Below are 21,712 nucleotides of genomic sequence, written 5' to 3'. Positions count from 1 at the left end.
AGTTATGCAGAAAGGATCATTTCAGAATAATACATATTATATTATTGGATTATATTTATTGATGCATTCCTGTGTTCATAAATAAATGTAGTGAAGTGCAAAGTACAATATTTGTCTCTGAGATGTAATGGAGTAGAAGTATAGAGTAGCATGAAATGGAATTAGGCAATTGAACTACAAGTACCTCTAACTGTACTTAAGTACAGTACTTGAGTAAATGTGCTTGGTTACATTCCACCACTTCATTCACGAGTCATGCCTGTGAGTAGGTGTTCGGTTGTATGTAGACGATGTTGTCATATACTTCAGGACTCATTAGAAGTTTATGAGTTCATAAAACAGTTGCCGTCCAGATGTTCAGTCAATCTGAGGAGTTGTGAGATGATTCATAGAGAGGATAAAAGAAGAAACAAAGTTCTGACACAGAACTGTGACCGTTCAGTAATCTTTGCTTTTTGTTAAATATTGAATAATTTGGGCCACAAACAGTTGTTGAAATGAAACCACATGAGAACTTTAGAGGGGAAATGTCTCATTAGTTGAACTGCTATCAACTCAGACATCTGAACAATGACACGGAGACACTAGACACTGCTTTATTGTCATGAATGGTGAAAAATTTGATGGGAAACCACTGATTTAATCTTTAGCAAAATATTGTATTTTATAATTATATCGTGTTTGTTTTATGTAAAATCTTAATATGCATCTGCAATTAATTACTATAAAATGTAGTATTAAAGTGCACTACTTCCCTCGGAAGTGTAATGTAGTGGAGTAGAAGTACAACAACTAGAAACTCAATTACTTTTCATCACTGATTTTTAACTGTATTAAACCAGAGGATGATCTTTCTCTGCTCTCAACACCATACAACTGTTTAATAACACGGTAGTCACTACCAGCTGATATTGTGTTATAAGATCAGATATTTTGGCGCAAAACAAATGAAATATGTTGTTTTTGAGATTTGTCAGATACATTAATTAACAACATTTCCTCATGCTGATAAAAAGAACAGAGTCTGGTGTTACGTTTTCTTCAGAATGTGTTACTATCAGTGTAATGTTCATGGAGAGAAAGCTGTCATTTTTGAGACCCAGAACTCTTAATACTATAAGTGTTTATTGATTTTTTTTTTTACCTCAGCATGAATATTTTCAAGCAGGGTACTTCTGTTGTGATCAATATTCTCTTTTCTTTTTCACAAATGGGCTTTTTCAACCTTTACCCGGCCTGCAGGTAGTGTTCACACTGCAGAGAAATGCCATGTTGATGTATCGGTACAGTTTATTGAACTCTGGCTGACTGAAGAGGACGTTCATTCTGCTTTAGCCTCAGTTGTTCAGGTGGAGGTCACCGTGTCCTGTGATAAGATCTGTACAGAGAAGATGCGGTTCCCCCATGATTCCCCCTGAGAACGATTTCTTCCGGAAACCTTTTGTGTATGCTATCTCCCAGTTCACCAGACAATTCTGACCATGTGGTGGTTTTTCTTTTTCCTGCCGGCCTGCTCTGATTGAATGCGGTCGGTGTGTCGGGGCCAGGAGGACACCGCCGCTCTCGCCGCGTTCGGCCAGCTGACAAAATCTCGTTATAGTCGTGTCCACGGGCCGCCGCTGAATGATTTATCTCCGATAAAGGTCGCCACGGCAATGAGCAATGGGATGTCGACGGGGGCAGGAGCCTCAGCAGGAGTGCATCGCCATGGAAACAGAAATGGTCACCCTGCCAGCCCGGTCCATCCCTCTGCACATCTAACTTACTGTGTGTCTGAAACTGTCAGTCCTGCTTTGACTGTGAGTCCTACGTGTTAGTCAAAGACACGTATGACTCCCACTAGCTGCTAACAGCTAACGAGCTCTCCTTCCTACTCCATTTTAGTCAGCGCCCTTTTCAGGTGGTCATTTGCTCAGTAAAAGTTATACAGACATACATTCATACTTACCTATATACATAGATACTGTGTATATATACCTAGACTTGCATAGAAATGTCCTCTCAGTCCTGCTCAGAGGACAATTCACAATAGTGAGCCCATGATGTGTCCTTTAGCACCGCCCTCAGAAAGAATGTATGACTCCACTGGTACGGTATCACAGATCAATCACCTGGATGTTGTAGTATTGGGGCCTCTCAGCAGAACATTTAAAGAGTGAAGGTTAAACTAATTAACCTGTTCAGGTGGATGATTGGCTGACGGTGTGTGTCTTGCATGACTGAAGCAGGAAGTAAAAGACTGATCCATAGATTCCAGTTTCTGACGGCTTCACTTGCACCAAGGACACATTAGAGGTTAACCGTGAACGGGTCAGATACTGGGCAAGGACAATAACGTAATAAATATAATAAAATAAAATAAATGGTTGAAGGGTGGAGATACGAGGGACCAGGACAGATGGAATGAAGCAAGAGAAGACAAAGCTTGGAGGGCAGGAATAGATTATTCACAGCCATTCAGGTTTGTCTGAGCTTTGTGCGTATAAAGATGGACAACATGACAGCTCCCCAAGCCACAACATGTCGATTAAACAGAAACAACTAAATATTTACGTAGGCTGAAAATGTCTACATCTTAAACCACAAACCCCCCCATTTATGTCAGGAGTTAAGCTTTCCTACGTAAGTCTCTGTCCATGATGTAAAATCAAATGAATTGTCTTCTGACATTCAGTCCATAGCTTTCACATCATGAAAACTGAGCTTCAAAACCATAAATTACAAAAAATATTTATATTAGCATTTCCTAATTTGCCACAACTAAGGTTAAGCTTATGGCCATGATTAAAACTGTTTAAAAATGTTGACTGTCCTCTTGCGGAAGTTTCCTGGCATTATATTGGAGTTAACTGTAAATATATTGTTTTTAGGGTATTTAAAGAAACAGCTGATGCTGTCTTTTTTGTCTTGGTGATCCCTTTGTAGAGCAACTACATTGAAAGAGATGGGTACGGTACAGAAATCCAGTTTGTTTTGGGTGCAAATTAAAACTCCAAGCAATATAACACCGGGCCAGCTTTTTAACTTAAAATGTCAGAGCTTTTTGTTTTTTGGCGATATTGTCTGCAGAGCAGGACTTTAAAGATGAATAAGCTGTAGACCGGATCCTCTTATTGTCTTTCTTCCTCATTAATTTATCCCTTTAATGTCTGTTCAGTAAGAGTTGTGATGCAAATTGAAGATGAGGAAATCTTCATCTAATCATTGATGCTTTCATAGAAGAAGTTAAATCAGACTGAGAAAATGGAGCATGTTGTGGCCGTACAATAGATGATGATAATAATCACGGTGCCTTTTGATGGAGAACGGCTGATAATGATTCTCTCTGATAACGTTCAATCCATAATTTCAGTCATCATGTCCTGTGCGATTAGAGAGCAGACAATATGTCAGTGATGTGGTGCTGATTTAGGTGATCAGAAAGGTTTCCACTTAAATGTATCGTCTCCTTCTTATATTGTAAATACTCAACAATGTTAAAGCTCTCTGAAGATGAAGGAAAGGAACTAAAGGGTGTTGTTGATCTGTCCATCGCTCTGCGTGTTCAGCCCGAAGCAGTGGAGGAGTCAGAGTGGAACGTTTCTGAGTGCTGACGTAACCTTAATATTCAGTGACCCTGAACGCCTCATATCACTCCTAAAGATATTTCTAATTGTTTGGTCATTTTTCACCCTCATTGTTCATCGCTCCTCTAGTCACGCAGCAATACTGCACTCAACTCTAATTTTTTAATCGTTTTACTGGTTCCAAATAATCTTTCCCTCGTCGTTTGATTGACAGGTGATCTCTGTGAAGTGGAGTTTAGAAGCACTAATGATGACGCAGTCTAAATAACAAAACAGAATGAGACTCTGAGACAAAAAAAACCTTCATCTCGGTCCTCTCTGATGTTCATCCTGGAGCTCCACAGATGGCTCCGTTTAGCGCCGGAGCCTCGAATCAAACGATTCCGGCGTCAGACGGCTCCACCACAGAAGGGTTTGAAGTGTCCCGTTGGTGGACTCGCACCATATGTCGTCATGTAGCAGATGTCTTCTGAGCCACACTCCGGGTTTCATCTCCCTCATCGCATCCTCCTTCATGTCCGTCGGCACACTTCGGGGATGTGTCGTTGGTTTTCCGCCCCGTTACCCGAGAAGCTTGTTGTTGTTGTTCCTGGTGATGAGATGCCCGATTTGATAAATATAATTTCTCCCTCAGCCGTGTGATTCTTCAGTTTAGATTACAGCGATGTTCCCATCAGGAGCATTTAGTGAGTCACCAGCTGCTGGGAGGAGGAGAGGAAGTCTGAGTCAGCATCCGTCTTTGTCCCATCGCTCATTATCCTTGGGCTTTGTGAACTTTGACAGATGAAGGTGCTCAGGCTGAAGACATAAAGGTCAGACTCCCTGCCATCAGCCCAGTAATGATCCGACCATAGACTGTATATGAGAAGTGGATGTAGTAATCGTGATGTCAACCATTGGTTTGCGGTCTGCTGTTTTGAAGCCTTGAGTTTGGCAATTTCACCGTTGCCATCTTGGATTACGGCCCTTGCCATTTTGTTGGTTATTTGCTACCAATGAACGGAGATTACCATATTTGGAATGTGGAGGAGTGACATAGAGGAGCATATGCCTCTGGTAGCGGCAGTGACCTGCCAATCACAGTAAGTCCCGCCCTAAAGCATCCCCTGCTTTATGGTCTCTTTGACTCTAAATGGACCATCATTCACTAAATGAACATCATGCTGTATTGAAGAAGACTTGAAACTAGAGATTGAGACCATAAACTCATGTTTACAATGTTTACTGAGGTACTAAATCAAGAGAGAAGTAGAGTCATTTTCTCATAGACTTCTATACAACCAGAGGAGTCGCCCCCTGATGGTCAGTAGAGAGAATGCAAGTTTTAAGACACTTCCTTCGGCACAACCTGAGGTTGCCGCCTGGATCAGACCCAACAGACATGAGGTGTTCTGGGACCAACACCAGCATCCGTCATTGCTGGTTTTATCCCATGTAGCGGGTCATAGTGGACACGCAGCGTCCCTGACAGAATGAGTGTCCGAATATTTTTGCCATCTCTCCCTGCAATTTATCTCGCCACCTACATTGCCCACAGTTCAGCTGGACGGGAGCTGTGTGTGCACATGGGAAAAGTTTGCATTAAGAAAGTTTTGTTGCCCTAAAAAAAAAACGTTTTCAAACTTGTAGTCTTCAGCCCCAACCAGTGCTGACTCAAGTGAAACCGGAAACCTAGAAACAGACTGATGCTGTGAATAATGAATGAATAAAAGTCTCTGACTTCACACTATTCATTTAAAAGGCAATTTTGTGAGTTTCAATTCAATTTATTTTATATAGCCCAAAATTACAAATTTGCCTCAGAGGGCTTTACAATCTGCACACATACGACATCCTCTGTCCCAGGACCCTCACATCGGTACAGGAAAAACTCCCCCAATAAAAACCTTTAACGGGGAGAAAAAAAAGGAAGAAACCTGTGGGAGATCAACAGAGGAGGATCCTCTATCAGCATGGACAGAAGTGCAATAGATGTCATGTGTACAGAATGAACAACATAACAGAGTTACAGCACATTCAATGCATGTGACAGAAATTATTCATAGAACACAAGAAGTGCTTCCACCTCCATAAAAAAAATGAATCAGAATGTTAGACACAGGTCTCCCTCTTACGTTTGTGGTTGTGCAGCAGTCGTATTATTGCAGCTGAACGTTCGTCTGCACTGCAGTGCTGCTGCAGGCCGTAGATCAGCTGCAGCTCTGTGACTGATCCGCTCTCACAGGGAGATAATGAAACACCGAGAGGACATGTGTTTATGCTGGAGAGGGGGGGGAGGGTCTCAGGTGGTGAAACTCTGCATTAATAATAAACTTCCATCAGTTCCTTGCTGATGAGAAAATGTGTTTTTCTTGCTTCTTTTCTGGTTTTTCATGTTGCAGCCCAAACTGCACTGATGTCTCTCTCTTTGTCTCTCTCCATAGAAATGAGGATGCTATAAACCAGATGGCCGTCCCCCCCTTCGCCTCTCCCTCTCCTCCCCCTCCTCCTCCTCCTCCCCCTCCTCCCCCTGTCCTCAGCCCCGTCAGCCCCGAGGTAACAACGCACTCTTTTAACACTGACACACATCCCCGTCCACACGCTTCTGTCTCTTTTTAACTCCGGAGAACATACATAAATATGTCAGGAACATAAAATTGCAGACGGAGCTGCTGTCAGTCCAACACAATTTGATTTGCCCATGTGGGTGCTGATGATGACATCACCAAAACTGACCAATCAGTGAGTTACATGTCAGTCTGTAAGCCAGTGTGACCAGAACGTAAAGACAACAATTAACTGAGCTCCAGGTGTGAAACATAAAAACTGTATTGTTTATTATTATAACATGCCTCATTTGTTGGACTTACAATATGACATTTTTTGAGATGCTGTACTATGAGTATTTTGTAACTTTTTCACATAATATGCTATTTAATTGACTTACTATACTGTGATTTTTTTGATGTACTATGATATACTTTTTGACATGTTACTTTATTTATATATACTATTATGACTATGACTTTTTCAACATGTTATACTATGACTTTTTTTTTTTCTTCCTATATTTTGACATTCATTAGTCCACAATAGTGTAAATAATATTATTAACATTTGTTGTACTTCTGTAGGCACAGGTACAGAGCTGGAGTTGGGAGGTGGTTAGCCTAGCTTAGCATAAAGACTTGAAGCAGAGGGAAACAGCTAGCCTGGCTCTGAAGTTTGCTGGTTAATATGTGTGTAATATGTGTCTCTATTGTTTAATCTCAACACAAACAAATGTATAAAACAGTTTGTTGTTTCCAGTCGCTCTTTTATCTCTTTTAAAGCGGTTTCAAACTGTTGGTGGGAAAGTTGTTTACTGGCCTCAGACCAAACACACTCTGTCAGGACAGGTTAAGAAACAAGACGAGACGTCAAACCTGACACTCCATTTAACTCTCACTCTCCATTTAACTGACACTCTCATTCCTGAGAGGCAACCGTAGACTGACCTGCATGTATTCTTCTTCTTCTGTGTCAGTCCGTCTCTCCAGCTCCTCTCAGCGTCTCCGTCCCCACAGACGGGCCCCGCCCCCCCGACAGCATGACCCTCCACCTGTCATCGGACCCGCTGGTCAGTCCACTTCAGTCACTTCACTTCAGACACTCGTCACATTGATATCACGTGTGAATATTTCGATGGATAATTTATTTTGGGGATTTCTCTCTCACTCACTCACTCACGCACACACACACACACACACACACACACACACACACACACACTCGGAAACAGTGGCAATGTTCCCCCAAAAAGATTATCGGTCATTATTGGACTAATATTCCATATTTTAACAGTAAATTGTTTTGGCTGGAACTAGATTATTTGGAAATATTCAATATAATCTGATGAAAAAAGAACATTTGACACTGGACTAAGACTAATGAAAACATTTTGACTGAAAGTTGACTTTGTGTTGTCAACTAAAACTATGAAGGATAAAAATGACTAATGACTGTTGCTTATTTTTGTTTAGACACTAAGACTTCTTCTCAGAAAGCTGCCAAAATGAACACTTACTCCTGCATGAATGAACTAATCATTTCCGGTTTACTGTTGGTTTGTTTAAACTACAACAAAACATCCTATTTTGTGAACTCTGGGGGGCTGTGTACAGGTGTCACTAGAGGGGAATAAACCAGAAGTTTCAGCCCACATTGCACCGGGATATGAAAGTGTAAACTGATCTGTGGTCTGTGGAACAGGACGCGAAGAGCGATGAAGACGAGCAGAACAACAGGAATGGAAACAGAAGCAGCAGCAACAGCAACAACAGCGCCCCCAAGAGTCTGACAGAGAGCGACACCTCCACAAAGGTGACTGGCTGACCTCATTCACACACTGTGGAGGAAGTACTGAGAGCGTTTACTCCAGGGAGAGTAGAAATACTACCATTTAAAAATACTGATATACTAATAATTATCTTATTTCACTAAACATACAAAGTAGTATTAAGTAAAAGTACTCACTACGCAGCCAAAGTGGTCTATTATAATAATAATAATAATAATAATATATATATATATATATATATTACACTATCTGACAATTGTTATTGATGCAGGAACATGTAAGATGCATTTAAATACGGCAGTTGGTAGTAGAAGAGCTAATTATACTCATTTAATGCATCACATAGGATCATTATCTAAATATATATATATATATATATATATATATATATATATATACTGTATTTACATACGAATATATGTAAAATGATTCTTTTTTTAATCTTCAGTTGCAAAGTAACTACAATTGTTTAATACATTTTGTGCAGTAATGAAAGTACAATATTTCTGTGTAGTGGAGAAGAAGTATAAGTTGCAGAAAATGGGAATACTCAAGTACCACTAACTCAAAATTATACTTACATATAAATAATTACAGTACTTGAGTAAATGCACTTAGTTACTTTGTGTGTGCGTGCGTGCGTGCGTGCGTGTGTGTGTGTGTTTTAGCTGCAGAGGCTGAAAGTTGCAGAGACTTCAGAAAAGGAGCTTCAGGCTCCGAAGGCGTTGCTGGAGCAGCAGGTATCAACACGATGACGCATTTACTTTAGAAGACGACAAATCTGAGTTTGTCTGAATTTGAACATTTAAATTCAGATCCTTTACTAGAATACAAGCAGTAAAACCACCCGGGGAAAAACAAACTCCTTACATATACAGTATATACCTGCCTCATATAATATTCAGTTGTTTAATCTACAACAATGGGTCATATTTTATAAACTGATCATATGATTTTTTTTGTAAGATCTAGAAATGTAAAGCTGTCAGTTAAATGTGGAGTAGAAGTGTCACCGAATGTGCATTACAGTACAAATACCTCAACATTGTACTTAAGTTCAGCAGCCTACTTGAACAAATTAATGAGATTTACTGAGCTGATCAATACATTTACTCTCATCTCGTGTGTGTGTGTGTGTGTGTGTGTGTGTGTGTGTGTGTGTGTGTGTGTGTGTGTGTGTGTGTGTGTGTGTGTGTGTGTGTGTGCGTGCGCGTGCGCGTGCGTGCGTGCGTGTAGTCCTGCACAGCTTCAAGCAGTTCCAGTAAACAGACAGCATCTCCTCCTCTGATAAGCCCCGACCTGCAAGCCGCCAACAGAGGTACACACACACACCTGTCTCTCATCTTCAAATCTGATATTTAATTTCATCAAATGTTAAATCTATCTGTACCAAACTCTCAATCACTGAATGACATCAATGACTCTTTAATGGAGCTTTGGACTTGTTGGGAGGTCTTAAGCTAACAGTTCCCCTCTGCTGCCAGTCTTTGTGCTAAGCTAGGCTAACCACACCCTGGACACACAACAATTAGTAGATGAAGTCCTTAAAATGAGCTCCACCTTTAGCAGCCTGAACATTAAAGTGATGAACACAATAATTAATCTAATCATATACATGTGTGTTATTATATGTTATATAGTGGGTCATTCTGCATGATGAATACTTGTACTTGTGTTCCTTTAAGTATATTTTGATGTGAAAAATATACATAATAATAAATATAATGTAGTAGGTCATTCTGCATGATGAATACTTGTACTTGTGTTCCTTTAAGTATATTTTGATGTGAAAAATATACATAATAATAAATATAATGTACATAATAATTTTAGTATTTTTACACTGTAGTATTAGTACTGCTACTTAAATAAGAGTACATACTACTTTGTGCTGGTTGCCATGGAAACCGACTGCTCATTAGCTCTCTTCATATCAGCTCGTCTTCAGAGGAACAAAATGAAAAGTTTTCAGATCAGCTAACACCTTATGAGGTGCTGTTAATTGATTTGTCAACTAATTAATGCAAAAAAAGAACAAAACAAAACCAGAGCAGCCGAGAGGAGAAGGTTACACATACACACGCTGTATATGTACACACATGTATACAACAGTCCAATCATTGGGCCTCAGCAGTGAAACACAGCAGAATATGGTAGAAAGTCTCGTACATGTGTTAGAAGAGTTGGGATAAACCAGTCTTCCTCCTCCTCCTCCTCTTCAGACCCATCATGCTGTGCGGTGGTTCCTGGTCAGGAGATGCTTCTGGAGATCTGTAAAGGTCGATCAGGGCTCGGACTCAGCATCGTGGGAGGAAGAGACACACAGCTGGTAACACACTTACATACTTTACTCACTTCTCAGTATTTTCTGTTTTTTCCTCCATCCTCTTTATTCTTTAATATGTATATAATAATAACCGACAATTCTCCACACTGTCCTGTTCAAGTTCAACATCAAACTTTAAAAAAAAAAAGCAAATGAAAATGTAAAGTTCACGTTTCAATTGTTTATTGAAGACAACCGTAATGGTGGTGGTGCATCAGCATCGTGAGAGAGAGGATCTCATTGATTACACCATGTCCTCTCTTCTCAGTCTGTGTTATTCTGTATATTAGACCCACACTGACAGAGTGTCAGTCCGTCTGTCAGTGGTCATATTGGTTCCCACTGAAGACGTAAATCTTTTTTAAAACACATCATATAGTTTAATGTTTCATAAAAAAGTCTCAGTCAGTTTCTGGTCAATGTAGTTTTTAATCTGAAAAACAGGAGGAAATAGTGCATTTGTTGGGGACTATTTTCAGTGGCGGATGAATCTAACTGTCTCTCCGCCAGGACGCCATAGTGATCCATGAGGTTTATGAGGAAGGAGCTGCAGCCAGAGACGGACGACTGTGGGCAGGAGACCAGATACTCGAGGTACTACTCATACAGTACTACAGTACTGCCAATACTCCTGAGTTATCTGTTTTGATTGTGTGAATGTTATTTTGTCTTCATGTCCTGTTTTAGTTTCTTTACCTGCGTGACATAAAGTATTACTGTTAACTCTGTCACTGCTAATACTGGTATTAGTCATGTTATTGTTATAACTAGTACTGTTACTAATACTACAACTTCTACTTATATTGCTGATACTGCAGTGAAAGTACTGTATTCATTAGTTCACTGCTGCATATAAAACATGCAGTTTTTACTGTTTAAGTCATGCTCGGTAGTAAATAGGGTGAACTTTGTACTATTCCTGGTACTATTGTTAGTAATGCTGCTTTTGCTGCTATTTTTACTGATGTTACTGTTAGCATTGCTCGTACTAATGGTACTCATACGGTAGTATTATGGATTATAAAAGAATGATGTTTCTGCTATAATATCAAGAAATGAAATCACAGGCTGCTAAATGTAAACAATGTCTCCCCCTGCTGGATAAGAACTGATTCCATTTTGAGGTACTTGTACTTTACTTGATTTCCATTTTATGCTCCTTTATACTTCTACTTCAATACATCTCAGAGGGAAATATTGCATTGTTATTTCACTACTATTACAACAGTTTCTGATGTATTATTTTAGATGAAACTACCCAGCAGTATATAAAGTAATTCAATAGAGTCTAACTGTGAGGACATGAAAAGTATGTTTGGATGCATAGAGATATGAGATTTTATTTTTCCTGCGTGTCCAGGTGAACGGGGTGGACCTGCGCGGGGCGTCCCACGAGGAGGCCATCGCCACCCTGCGTCACACGCCGGCGAAGGTTCGTCTGACGGTGCTGAGGGACGAGGCTCAGTACAGAGATGAGGAGAACCTGGACCTCTTCAAGGTGGAGCTGCAGAAGAGGAGCGGCAGAGGGCTGGGACTCAGCATCGTCGGGAAGAGGTCTACCTTAAAAAACACACACACACACACACCGATCCACAACACTTTGTGTGTGTTACTACTGCTCTTGGTTCAAATCATGTAAAAGTACATTTACTCAAGTACAACTTTACTTGAGTATTTCCTTAATTTTATTCCTTTATTCTACATTATACTTCCTCTCCACTACATCTCAGAGACAAATATTGTTACGTTTTACTTCACTTGAATTATTTATTAACTTTTATTCTCAACAGATTATGAGCCCAAAATATAATCAACTAATAGATTATGATGTTTTATTGTAGACTAGCTACCCACCAGGATATAAAGTAATTAAATGAGCTTCACCTTTTTTATTACTTTTAGTATATTTTGATGCTGATACGTTTACTTAAAAGACCAGTGTGTAAGATTTACCACCATCTAGTGGTGAGGTTGCAGAATGCAACCATCTGAATACCCTTCTGCTCACACCTTACTTTCCAAGTATGCCAGCTGCCAATGTAGATATGCTGGATAGGATTATACACTAATGAAAACATAGTTATGAATATTATGTAAACTTCCTGATAATCGCGGCTAATCCTGCGGATTGTTTCTTTGAGTAAAAATGTTAAATGCAGAACTTTTACTTGTAACTGAGTATTTTTACATGGTAGTATTGCTGCTTTAACTACTACTAAAAGATCTGTATATTATTTCTACCACTGTGTGTGTGTGTGTGTGTGTGTGTGTGTGTGTGTGTGTGTGTGTGTGTGTGTGTGTGTGTGTGTGTGTGTGTGTGTGTGTGTGTGTGTGTGTGTGTGTGTGTGTGTGTGTGTGTTTTGTGTGTGTCAGGAGTGGCAGCGGTGTGTTTATCTCCGAGGTGGTCAGAGGGGGCGCTGCTGAGCTGGACGGTCGTCTGATGCAGGGAGATCAGATCCTGTCGGTCAACGGAGACAACATGAGACACGCCTCCCAGGAAACTGTCGCCGCCATTCTGAAGGTAAACACACGCACATTTTGATTTCTTGTTAACATTTCCTTTAGGTGTGTTGGCCGTTATCTGATGAAGGGACAGACAGGAAACACGGTTCCCTGATCGTACTGTGGACATGTTGCTGTTATGCAATATGCCTCTGAACCACCTAAACCAATCAGGGTGTCAGCGTGTGTGTTATTCTCACATCAATGTTACTTTTGAATATTCATTGTTTGATATCAAATGCATTTATAGTATATTTCTGCATGTAGGCGGGCGCGTTCATGTATGTCCGTGCATGTGTACAGTACCCTCTCATTTCCCAGCCCCTCTACTCCCGAATAATAAGGCTCCTTCTAAAGCCACGATGTAATACAAACCCTGGCTTTGACCCTGTGTTTCTGTATTTATACCACATTATGTTACTAATCTTCTGATGGGTGATCAGTCTCCTGAGTACCGACATTGTTCACATACTTGCCTGTGTACTTTATACGTTTTTTTATTTAGTTTCATATTAGAGGTGCACAAATCGATCGGCTGCCCATCAAAACCGCCTGATCGGGCTCATATTTCCGTATATGTCGTCACTCAGCGGCACAGACTGTAACGTCACATTCACACACATATAAAACATGTCGTCAGTGTGGAAGTTCTTCAGCGTGAGTGAAGACGACATGAAGCTTGCAAGTTACCCAAGATGGCGACAGCCAAACTCGAGGCTTCAAAACGTCAGTCCACAAACCAGTGAGTGACTACGTCCCCTTCTTATGTACAGTCTATGACACGTTCGCGTACACACCGCTAAAAGTACGTGGCCATACGCGGCAGACCGCCTCCGAATGTGGTCTGAGCGATCAGATCTCAATGCGTCCTCAGTGCGTCTTGGGGGCATTCACAGAGCTGTCCACTTGTAATCGGATCACTGAAGATGCATGTTAATGCCAGGTCTGAACAGGGCCTTACGTCACATTCTGGTACTGCCGTTTGTGGGTACAATTGTGTTTTTGTACACAACCGTGGAAATAAAGCATGTATAGGATCCATAACGCGTATGTGTGTGTGTTTGTCCCGCAGTGTGCTCGAGGCCCGGTCCTGTTGGAGCTGGGACGACTCAAAGCTGCATCCTGGATCTCCTGCAGACGCAACTCGCAAGGAAGTCAGGTGTGTGTTCTTGTAGTGTTGTTCTATCTTTGTGAGAACCAGTTTTAGTTTGAGGTGTCAGACTTGGTTTTTGGGTCGAGGATTCTGTACTTAAATATAGTAAAAATGTATTTACTCAAACAGTTGATTTGTAAACAGCCAGTGAAAGAAACAAGCGGTACCATGTTTGTATAGAAACTCTCTCTTTGTCCCAGATGAGTCATGTGAGTGGGAACAGCTCAGGTGTAGCGGCTCCGCCCCTCACCAACACCTCAACGTCATGTGACCCCGTGACCCCCGACCCCCCGACGTCGACCTCCACTGGGCCCTTGCCGTTCAACAACAGCACAAAGTCCACCCGTGACATCACTTCCTGCTCTAACAGCACAGGTAGAGGAAGTAGGAAACAACTTCCGGCATGTTTGAGCTCATAATGAACTGTACTAGAGGAAGTGTGCTGGGTTTTCTGTGAGGATTAAGTTTCTTTTAATAAGTAGTAAAAAATTAAAATCAAAATTCAATCAAAATTTACCAAGTAGCATTAAATCCTGAATCATCATAATTGATAAATGAAGGGCCTCTAATGTAAAGATTTAAATGAAAATCCCCCTTGAATTTGTGCTTTAAATACCGTAATGCAGTTTAAATGGGTTTTAAAAAGGGAATTTAATGTCAGTTGAGGCCATGTGAAGATTTAGATATTTTAAAATAATTTTAAGTGTCATTATTTGATATTAATGGGTTTCATTAGGTGTTTAAATGGGTTTTCTGCATGATCTAAGAGGTAAGCTAAAACATTAAGTCATCTATTTATCTCAACCTACAATAAAAAAAATAGTTTCTTTGAAGTTATACATTAGGAGTTGGCTTTACCAAAATGTATTTAAAGTGCCCATGAAAATCTTGTTGCAGACTAAAATGACGTGATGTGATATATTGTATACTATATATATATTGATTGCACTTGTTAAATGTTGATCACTGTTGTTTCTCCTTTGTTTGTCAGTAGGGGTAGATGCTGGCGTCCGTACAGTGGAGATCACAAGGGTAAATGAAAAAGTATTACACAAGTAGCACACATACTGCTCACATACAACAAATCAAATAAAAAAATAGAAAGTTTAAAAAAGGAAAAGGTCAGAGGAAGGCATTGGGGTGCTGAGTTTGGTCCTGGAATGAGGTTTGTGTGTTGTGAAGGATTTTCTCGGCCGTTACGGTGTCCAGGAACCTGAGAGAGGGACTCGTGATCTATAACGACAGAGTTCTGTGAAGACATTGTTTCTGAATAGTTAGTGATTGGTACCAACACATCATGGAAAAGTTCTGCAGTTTTCAAAGAAGCAGTTGTAAAACAACAACATGATGTCCGGACTGACCTCAGGAACTGCCGGTGTTGCACCTTATTCTGTGACCCATCAGATTATGTGATGCCAGAGCATCGGCTGTCTCAAAAATGGTCAACCAATATTGTAAGATGCGGTGTTTGTGCTCTACAGACACATACAAACATTTGGAAATCATAAGGCATCCTTTTCTCTCAGGCTTCACCTGAAGCAAGTCTTCCCTCTCTCCCCCCTCAGAGTGTCAGCGACTCCCTCGGGGTGAGTATAGCGGGGGGGAAGGGCAGCCCGCTGGGTGACATCCCCATCTTCATCGCTATGATTCAGGCCAACGGGGTCGCGGCCAAGACACACCAGCTCAAGGTAGACCAATGTTTGGTTGTGTGTTTTATCATTGTCATACCGTTAAAATTGTGCAGCCTACATGACGCACAATAACAACCACCATAAGTGAATAAAGCAGGTCTGTGTGTGTGTGTGTGTTCAGGTGGGCGACAGGATCGTCAGTATCAACAGTCAGTCCGTGGACGGTCTGTCACACAGCGACGTCGTCGCCATGCTGAAGAACAGCTACGGAAACATCAGCCTGCAGGTAACACCGCCGGTGTTGCACCTTTATGCTGCGACCCATCAGATGTTGAAACCCCGTCGCAAGTTTGAACATGGAGTACCATGTATTGTCAAAGGTTTTATGGAAACTTGGAAGTGTAAGTTTATGTTTTCTAGTTATAAGTTGTCTGTACACCAGGATGTGTTTTGGAGGATTGACTGTTGGTCAAACATCACTGTGACCTCACAAAACACATTCATAGCCCAAACCCAAGAGTTGATATGCTAATTATGACAATTTCACACAAATGTCTAATAGGTTAAAATAATGAAGTGAGCACATTTTGGACAGACATGGATGTAAACTGGCTCGTTGGTGGAGGCATACAACTAGTTTGTGCTTTTTTTTATTGATGATACACCGTAGGTATCATTTGTGTACTGAACTTGTACTGAAAATTGTACTTTACTTGATTAATTATATTTGATCCTCTTTTCTTTTTCATAAAACACACATGACAAGCTTTTAAAATACAATAAATTGTTAATGATCTATTTTTGGCTCTTGTAAAAGTGAAACAGTTTACTTTCATGATCCAGCTTCTGTATCAGAACTTGTTTCCCCCATTAATCCTCTCATGACCCCTCCGATGTATCGGTGATCCTTTGGTTGGGAACCACTGGACTAAACTAGCTAACTGTATGTAATGTAGTAAAAACTAGCTCCACTTCGAGAAGGTACAACAGTAAAATGCTGCTCTAACATTAAGTATTAATAATCTAATAATGTCATGTCACATATCAATCAATCACATATCAGTCAAAGGAGACATTTACTAACCCAGTACTCTCACTGATGATACTTCAGTACTTTTCTGAAGTGTGTGTGTGTGTGTGTGTGTGTGTGTGTGTGTGTGTGTGTGTGTGTGTGTGTGTGTGTGTGTGTGTGTGTGTGTGTGTGTGTGTGTGTGTGTGTGTGTGTGTGTGTGTGTCTCTGTCTCTGTCTCTCTCTCTCTCAGGTGGTAGCAGACACCAACATCAGCGCCATCGCCACTCAGGTGGAGAGTTTGTCCAGCAGCTCCAGTCTGTCGGCCAACACTGACACACACACAGCAGAGCCAGAGTGAGTACACACACACACACTTACGACAGGTGGTGCTTAACTGAATCTGACCCGCTTCTTTCTCCTCTTTTTCAGGGGTCCGCGGCCCCGCAGCATCAGTCTGGAGAAAGGCTCTGAGGGACTCGGCTTCAGCATCGTCGGAGGATTCGGCAGTCCACATGGAGACCTGCCCATCTACGTCAAGACCGTCTTTAGCAAGGTCGGTTTGCATTTGCTTGCAGTCTTTATGCTAAGTTGGCTAAACAGGTCTGGATTCATCTGAATATCTCGCTCTCAAAGAAAGTCCATTTAGACTCATATCTGTGTTTCAGAGTTAGTAGTGTTCACACAGTTTATAATGAGAGGGGAATACCTGATAATGCTAAGCTAACTGACTGATGAATTTAGTCAAATGTTATTAGCATAATGTTGCATCATTTTAATGAGTAAGCATTGCTGTGAAGGTAGTTGTGTGTTTGTGAGGTGTAACCTGTTTTAATATAGTGATGAACTGCACTTACTAAACACTTCCATTAAAACGAGGGAGGCGAATTTAATTAATAACTTATGAACAGGTGCTGCACCCTAATCGTAAGCTAGCATTTTAGCCGTCTTTTTTCGCTGGGTTAAATGATAAACTTCAAATCGCTCTCAAAACTGACTTTCTCCCTTGTCTTAATTTAATCTGAGTTTTATGAATCAATGACTGTTCATACTTCTGAATGTTGATAGCCAACCTGAAGAGTTTGGAGAAGGGATTCAGCTTAGTGCTGCTGTGTGTTTCAGGGCGCAGCGGCGGTGGATGGCCGTCTGAAGCGGGGCGACCAGATCCTGTTGGTGAACGGAGAGAGTCTGCAGGGAGCGACACACGAGCAGGCGGTCGCCGTCCTGAAGAAACAGAGAGGCACCGTCGCACTGGACGTCCTGTCATAACACAAACACATACACACGCTTGCATGCATACACATTTGTATCACCTGCACACACACACGCATATGAAAACAGATGCTATTGTGACTTCCTTCACACACTCTGACTCTTGGACAATGAATCATAGTGGATCGTGAACTCTGAACTTTCCAACGTGCAAAAAAGAAACTGCTTCAGACAGTGCCAACACACACACACACACACACACACACACACACTTCCTGTGGGGTGAAACCAGTACACGCTGATGTCTGACACCAGTGCATGACCACTTGAATACCTGAAATAGAGTTTCTCAACCTCGGCATGGGGCCACAGGTGGGGTCACGTGATACGTACATGTGGTCATGAGAAACATCTGATGTATTGATATTTGTTGAGGTCTGAGCATGAGGATCTTGGCTTTAAGAGAAGTCTTAAACACGGTCACAAGCCAGAAAAGGTTGAGAAACTCTGTAACTAGACTACTAAATGAGAATATTGTCTAAAAACAAATGACTATCAATATGGAGTGATGACGGAGTGACTTCATTGCACTAGTTAATGCATTCAGACACAGACAACAGGTGGGTTAGTTTTCTTGTTTGTAATTCAGAGGAACAAAAGGGACGTGTTGGGGAAATGACGTGTTCTCTGACCCCGCTGCACATGTTAGCTTAGCATCTCCTCTGTGGTAAAAGACTGGTTAGCTGCTAGACACCGAGTAGCACTTAATTCTAAATGTGGAAACCAGCGAGGAGGAGTGTGTAAACTGTAACACTACTGATCGTGATCAACATGTTTTCTTTATTCTCCATCAGAACAAACAAACTATTGCAGAAACAGCTGTTCTAGATAAGAAGCTAGACATCAATAAGGAACTTATTTTTTCAAATATGGCAGTAACAGTTGGATTTTGTCAAACAAATGGAAAATGTAATTTCAATTCAGAAAACGATGAACCTTAATCAAAACTCTTAATCCATAACAGAGCATGTTAAAAGGTTCCTTCATAATAGAGACACACTAGGTTTTCTCTATTTACATGATGTACACAAACAGTTACTGACGTTTTTCACCACATTTGTGTTAAATCAGAGAAGTCTGTTAAAGTTTTCTATTTCGTTAACGTTGGCTATCTTATAAAAAGTGCCATCATCAACACAAACCTTCCACATTCCTTGTACACACACACGTTTCTTCCAGTAATGAATCCATATTGACACTTAAAGGAAACCATAATATAAATGTGTCTCCATGGAGATGACTCTCAGGACTTGGTGGGCTTGGAGGCCCCCTGTCGCCCCCGGCAACAGATACAGTGTCTTCCACATGATTTTAATCATGGAGAGAAAATTATAAAAATGTGTCTCTGTGGAGATTTAAATTATAAAAAGCTTTTTAGAAGCAGGTGTGAATAAAAGCAACAGACTGACATTTAGTAAAACTATTGTTCATAAGTTTCAGATATCAGTGCCATCTCTGTAGGTCCAGGACGTGGTTAGTCTAGCTTAGCACAAAGACTGTATGCAGGGGGAGAAATATACACCCTCAAACAACTCCAAAACAATCCCATTTAAATGTTGAATTTATTTTTTTTTAATTGTTGTTGAAATAGCATTTAATGGTTAAATTAAGGGTGACTTTGTGACATGGAAAATGTTGTAGGGTTGACCGCAGATTAGTGTCAATTAAAGTGTTTTAATGGGTTTTCTGCATTGATTAAAGGGTTGAAGAATCACTTTAAAGACATATCTTAACATTCACCGTAAATAATGAAACTAAGGTCTTTTTAAAATACGGAAACAACAACAAATGGCTTTCATGTTAGGAACTTTTCAGTGTTTAGAGTACCCCTTAAAGAACTAATTCCATGCAGGAATCTCAACATATATTAAAACCCATGAGGTTTAATTAATGCATTGGTCATCCCTATTGTTCACAGGGTCCTCATTGCAAGAGATTGGTATAGGCTATCTTTGAAGTTGAACATTGCTAGAGAACAATGGGAGGTGGACGTTTCAAATGTAGTTTGAACGGTAAAAATCCATTCAGTCACTGAGCGGTTATTAATGTCTAAAGTCAAGAAAACTGTCTTGCTCGCTATATTGAGGGTGTAGCGTTCAAGGAGTGTAACATCAGTCGGCCATAAGCTACAGGTGGGTAGTTTGAACATCACTGACCCAGGGAAACATACATTGAACATTTGAACGAGGACCTCTGGAACATACGCTCCGTAAAAACGAGTAAGATGTTAGCATGTTAGCATTAGCTTTGTCAACTAGCTAAACAACCGTTACACCTGGCAGTTTGTGGCTGTACATGTTTAGTACCAACTAGTTTGCGAGCTGCAACCTGTCTTAATTTAGTAATAAAACTCCACTCAGTAAACATGAGCGTTAGCACAAAGCTAAGTTTGAACTCGTGTACAGCTGCTGAAACCTTATTTTTAGCCCAAAACCTCACTTTTAGCGAGCGCTGTAGCCGTCTCTTCCTGGTTGAAATGACAAACTGGCATTTGCTAACAACTGCTAACATTAGCTAACACACAAAAACGGACAAAGTTTCTCCCTTCTCTCAATATAAACTCATGAGTTGTATGAATTTATAGCTTTTGTAACCTAAAAATGTCGATAGCTAACCTCAATGGAACAGCCTTAGTTTAGAAGGAGAACAAGAGGATTTACCAACATGTCAGACTGTTGCTTTCAATCTTCAATTCTACAACGTGAAGTTAGTTGTGTGTTTGCAGAGTTTTGCTAAAGTCTAGTATGATACTGCAGTTTGTTAATCCTTTCAGATATTTAGATGTGTAATGGAGCTTGTGCTGAGCAGGATCCTGTACTTTAAACATATCAATCAAGTGCAAATACTTTATGTTAAACCTGTTTTTGTCATAATCACTGTCTTAATTTTTGGTACTTTTATTTGAAAGATGAACTGTAATTTATTTTTGTGATCTCACTGGAAATTAACAATGTATTATTTGTTTTGATTTTATTATTATGAGCAACAATATGTTTGTGCCAGTGTCTGAATCTTTGTCCAAACAGTCAGAAACCTCGACGGAAACCCTGCAGCTTTGGTTCGCCTTCACACCGGACTCGTTCAGAGTCGCTGCCAAAAACCAGCTGAGGTTGCACTTTATTTTGCATTTCTTCATCATTTTCTCACAAGTTTCCTGGAAAGAAATGTAATTTCGTACTATTTATAGAGGAACTAGAGGGATCTTTTAGTCAGAGCACAATAGATGAATAATTAATAGTTTGAGCCGCTCTTTGAAGGAGAATTCCTGTGAAATACAACTGCTAAAATGATTACAACTACGATGACATAGAGGGATTATTTCATGTGCCCCAGGCTGAAGAAGTTCCATTGTTTTTATCCATAGACAATGTAACTATTTTTTTGTTGCCTAAATGTGTTGACATTTAGTCCAGTTGGCATCATAGAAAGCTAAATTAGCGATTAGCTGCTCCTGTTTGCAGTGCACCCTGGGATGTACAGACAGATCACTGGATTGCTTTACTGTAGAAAACTTAAAAACATGATGATTCTCAGGCAAGTTCTGCAGCGTCTTTTTTTCTGTGGATTTCTAAGTGGAGTCATGGACATTTATTCTGAATGGACATTGGAGATGATGATATCCTGTGGAAGTATAAATCACACTGAATAATATAATTTGTGTTTCATGTTTGCTTGTTCTCATTTTACTGAGTTATGACTCTGAATCTCTTACAGTACCTTTGCTTCCCCTTCAGCACCCGCCCCCTCTGGAGGCTTTCGTCTTTCTCTGTTGTCTTTGTCCTGCTGAGCGTCCATGTCTGTTACAGGCCATATCCTGTCGTTTCACCATGGTTACCATGGTCACCATGTCCTACATAGATTTACAATGAAGCTTGCATTTCCCGCCTCCTCCTGTAATGTTCATCCTGTCTCTGTAAGTTACTCAGTGACGACCA

General features: G+C 40.5%; 1 protein-coding gene across 1 annotated transcript in view; it reads left to right on the top strand.

Moving 5' to 3' along the window:
- patj (PATJ crumbs cell polarity complex component) overlaps positions 1–21,409 on the top strand; it is a 121,679-nt gene extending 100,270 nt beyond the window's left edge. Inside the window, exons 32-48 of the mRNA XM_079158018.1 lie at positions 5,990–6,101; positions 7,072–7,164; positions 7,797–7,907; positions 8,553–8,624; positions 9,121–9,202; positions 10,107–10,213; positions 10,721–10,804; positions 11,571–11,764; positions 12,584–12,731; positions 13,785–13,871; positions 14,066–14,240; positions 14,857–14,897; positions 15,431–15,553; positions 15,678–15,782; positions 16,759–16,862; positions 16,938–17,061; positions 17,628–21,409. Of these exons, the coding sequence (XP_079014144.1) occupies positions 5,990–6,101; positions 7,072–7,164; positions 7,797–7,907; positions 8,553–8,624; positions 9,121–9,202; positions 10,107–10,213; positions 10,721–10,804; positions 11,571–11,764; positions 12,584–12,731; positions 13,785–13,871; positions 14,066–14,240; positions 14,857–14,897; positions 15,431–15,553; positions 15,678–15,782; positions 16,759–16,862; positions 16,938–17,061; positions 17,628–17,774 (1,909 nt within the window). The 3' untranslated portion in view covers positions 17,775–21,409. The remainder of the gene's footprint in view (positions 1–5,989; positions 6,102–7,071; positions 7,165–7,796; positions 7,908–8,552; positions 8,625–9,120; positions 9,203–10,106; positions 10,214–10,720; positions 10,805–11,570; positions 11,765–12,583; positions 12,732–13,784; positions 13,872–14,065; positions 14,241–14,856; positions 14,898–15,430; positions 15,554–15,677; positions 15,783–16,758; positions 16,863–16,937; positions 17,062–17,627) is intronic.
- Positions 21,410–21,712: the final 303 nt, after the last annotated feature.

The sequence above is a fragment of the Pholis gunnellus genome (genome assembly GCF_910591455.1).
Source record: "Pholis gunnellus genome assembly, chromosome: 4".
In the NCBI taxonomy this organism is placed as follows: Eukaryota; Metazoa; Chordata; class Actinopteri; order Perciformes; family Pholidae; genus Pholis; species Pholis gunnellus.
The sequence above is the reverse complement of the archived record's forward strand: the minus strand, read 5'-3'. Positions and strand labels throughout refer to the sequence as shown.